At 41.6% G+C, this 1,705-nt stretch overlaps 1 protein-coding gene across 1 annotated transcript in view; it reads left to right on the forward strand.

The window, feature by feature from the left end:
* Positions 1-1,439: 1,439 nt before the first annotated feature.
* Positions 1,440-1,705, forward strand: part of ccdc112 (coiled-coil domain containing 112) — a 4,929-nt gene continuing 4,663 nt past the window's right edge. Inside the window, exon 1 of the mRNA XM_008286310.1 lies at positions 1,440-1,477. Coding sequence (XP_008284532.1) covers positions 1,440-1,477 — 38 coding nt within the window. The remainder of the gene's footprint in view (positions 1,478-1,705) is intronic.

A 1,705-nucleotide genomic window follows, 5' to 3' on the forward strand; every position in this document is an offset into this window, starting at 1 on the left:
AAGAGTCATTCTGTTTAAAGAGTGTTTTTTGTTTGTTTGCTTGTACGTTTGGTTCTTCTATGTTGTCCTACAGTGATTTTTATTTAACACTGTAAAAGAGCTGAGTCCCTGCTCTATCATTGTGACTACAAGATGTAAGTCATTCAACCACCTGTTGATTTAAGTCACCCGATGACAACCGAGCTATCTCCATGGGTAAACTCTAGCTGGTAAAAAAAGGAAAGCGACATGCAGCTGAAACATCTGTTACCAGGTAGATTTAGAGTCAGGATTTTGTTGTTTCTTGCCAAGCTATGACAGACGTCAGCAAAAAGTTTGTTTCCTAGCACCGGCATCAGTTGTATTCCACATTAAAGCTCATGCAAACCATTATTAACTCGGGGACATTTACATTTTTGTACACAAATATACCCCGTCTGCTCTGGAAATCCCCTACTTTGTACTCGCATGTTTGCCGGATCTGTTATGCCAACCGGCTGAAGGTTCATCTGATTGTCTCTTTTATCACATTAAACGAGTCCCTCGGCAGAGGACGAAGACAGGAAATTGTAACACTCTTCATTAAGGAGAGCGGTTGCTATTTATGTTGCGATGACAACTCTGCCTCTGCACCCATGGGAGAGACCATCCCCAATATCTGCACTCAATAATGGATTCAGGTTTCTATTTATACTCCCTCCTCTCGCTCTCTCTCACTCCTCTTTTCTCTCTGACTGTCACTTAGCCAGCTCTCTTAATAATTATAGCTGTTGGCCATCATAAAAAAGCCGTTGCAGAAATAACTGTGGCCTCGGTCGACTGGATAGGCAGTTATTTGAGAGAGTGGGATGCATAGGTAACTCTAACCTGGTTGTGTTATGGTGCGCTCAGATGTTTCTCTACCTCAGGGAGCGAGTTATAAAAAATATATTTAAACGCAGTGGTGCAAAAGGTAATCCAGTCTGTTTATTAACCACAACTGAGGACACTAATGTCATGACCTAGGAGGAGTTTACGCTCAAAAATTATAAACTTGTTGGACATTTTATAGGCTGGATTTTAGACTCATCAGCTGGGTTGTCTCATTAAATAAATAAATAACAACAGATTGGGGGGAGAAAGAAAAAGAAATCATACATAAAGACAACAAAACTACATGTTTAGCAGAAGGGAAAGGATGCTTTTATGTAAAAGAAACCATAAGGTGAAGCACTTTGCAAGACTGTTGTCATAGCTACAGTCTCCTGGTTACATTAGGTTTGTCTCACATCATGTAACCTGATGGGAGCTTGTACTGTACCGATTTGTTCCAGTCTAGTCCAGTCTAACAGCTTCATGTACAAACACCACAATCCACTGATGATAAGCAGCGTCCTCTGCTGCGCTCAACTAGTAACTACACAAATACTCGGGGCTCCCTTTTTAAATAAAGTTTGCTTTGTTTACAGATTCGCTTAAACATGGCCGCCCTAGCAACCGCCGGATGCGAGGAGAAACTGTGCTCGGTAGCGTTTACAGAGCTGTTTGCTTCACTTGCTCCTAAAATTAACCTGTAATAGTCACTCGAAAGTGTTCTAGTTGTCAAAGGTTTTACGGTTTTTTCGGGAAAGCAGGAGATGTGGACGACTGACGCGCTAGCGTCTGTTAGTCGGTGCTAGCTAACCTTAGCAAAGTTAGCTGCAAGAGAGGGAAACTGTTTGCTAACTTTCTGTTTTTGTTTGTTGTT

The sequence above is a fragment of the Stegastes partitus genome, unplaced genomic scaffold (assembly GCF_000690725.1).
Source record: "Stegastes partitus isolate 25-593 unplaced genomic scaffold, Stegastes_partitus-1.0.2 Scaffold448, whole genome shotgun sequence".
Classification (NCBI taxonomy): domain Eukaryota; kingdom Metazoa; phylum Chordata; class Actinopteri; family Pomacentridae; genus Stegastes; species Stegastes partitus.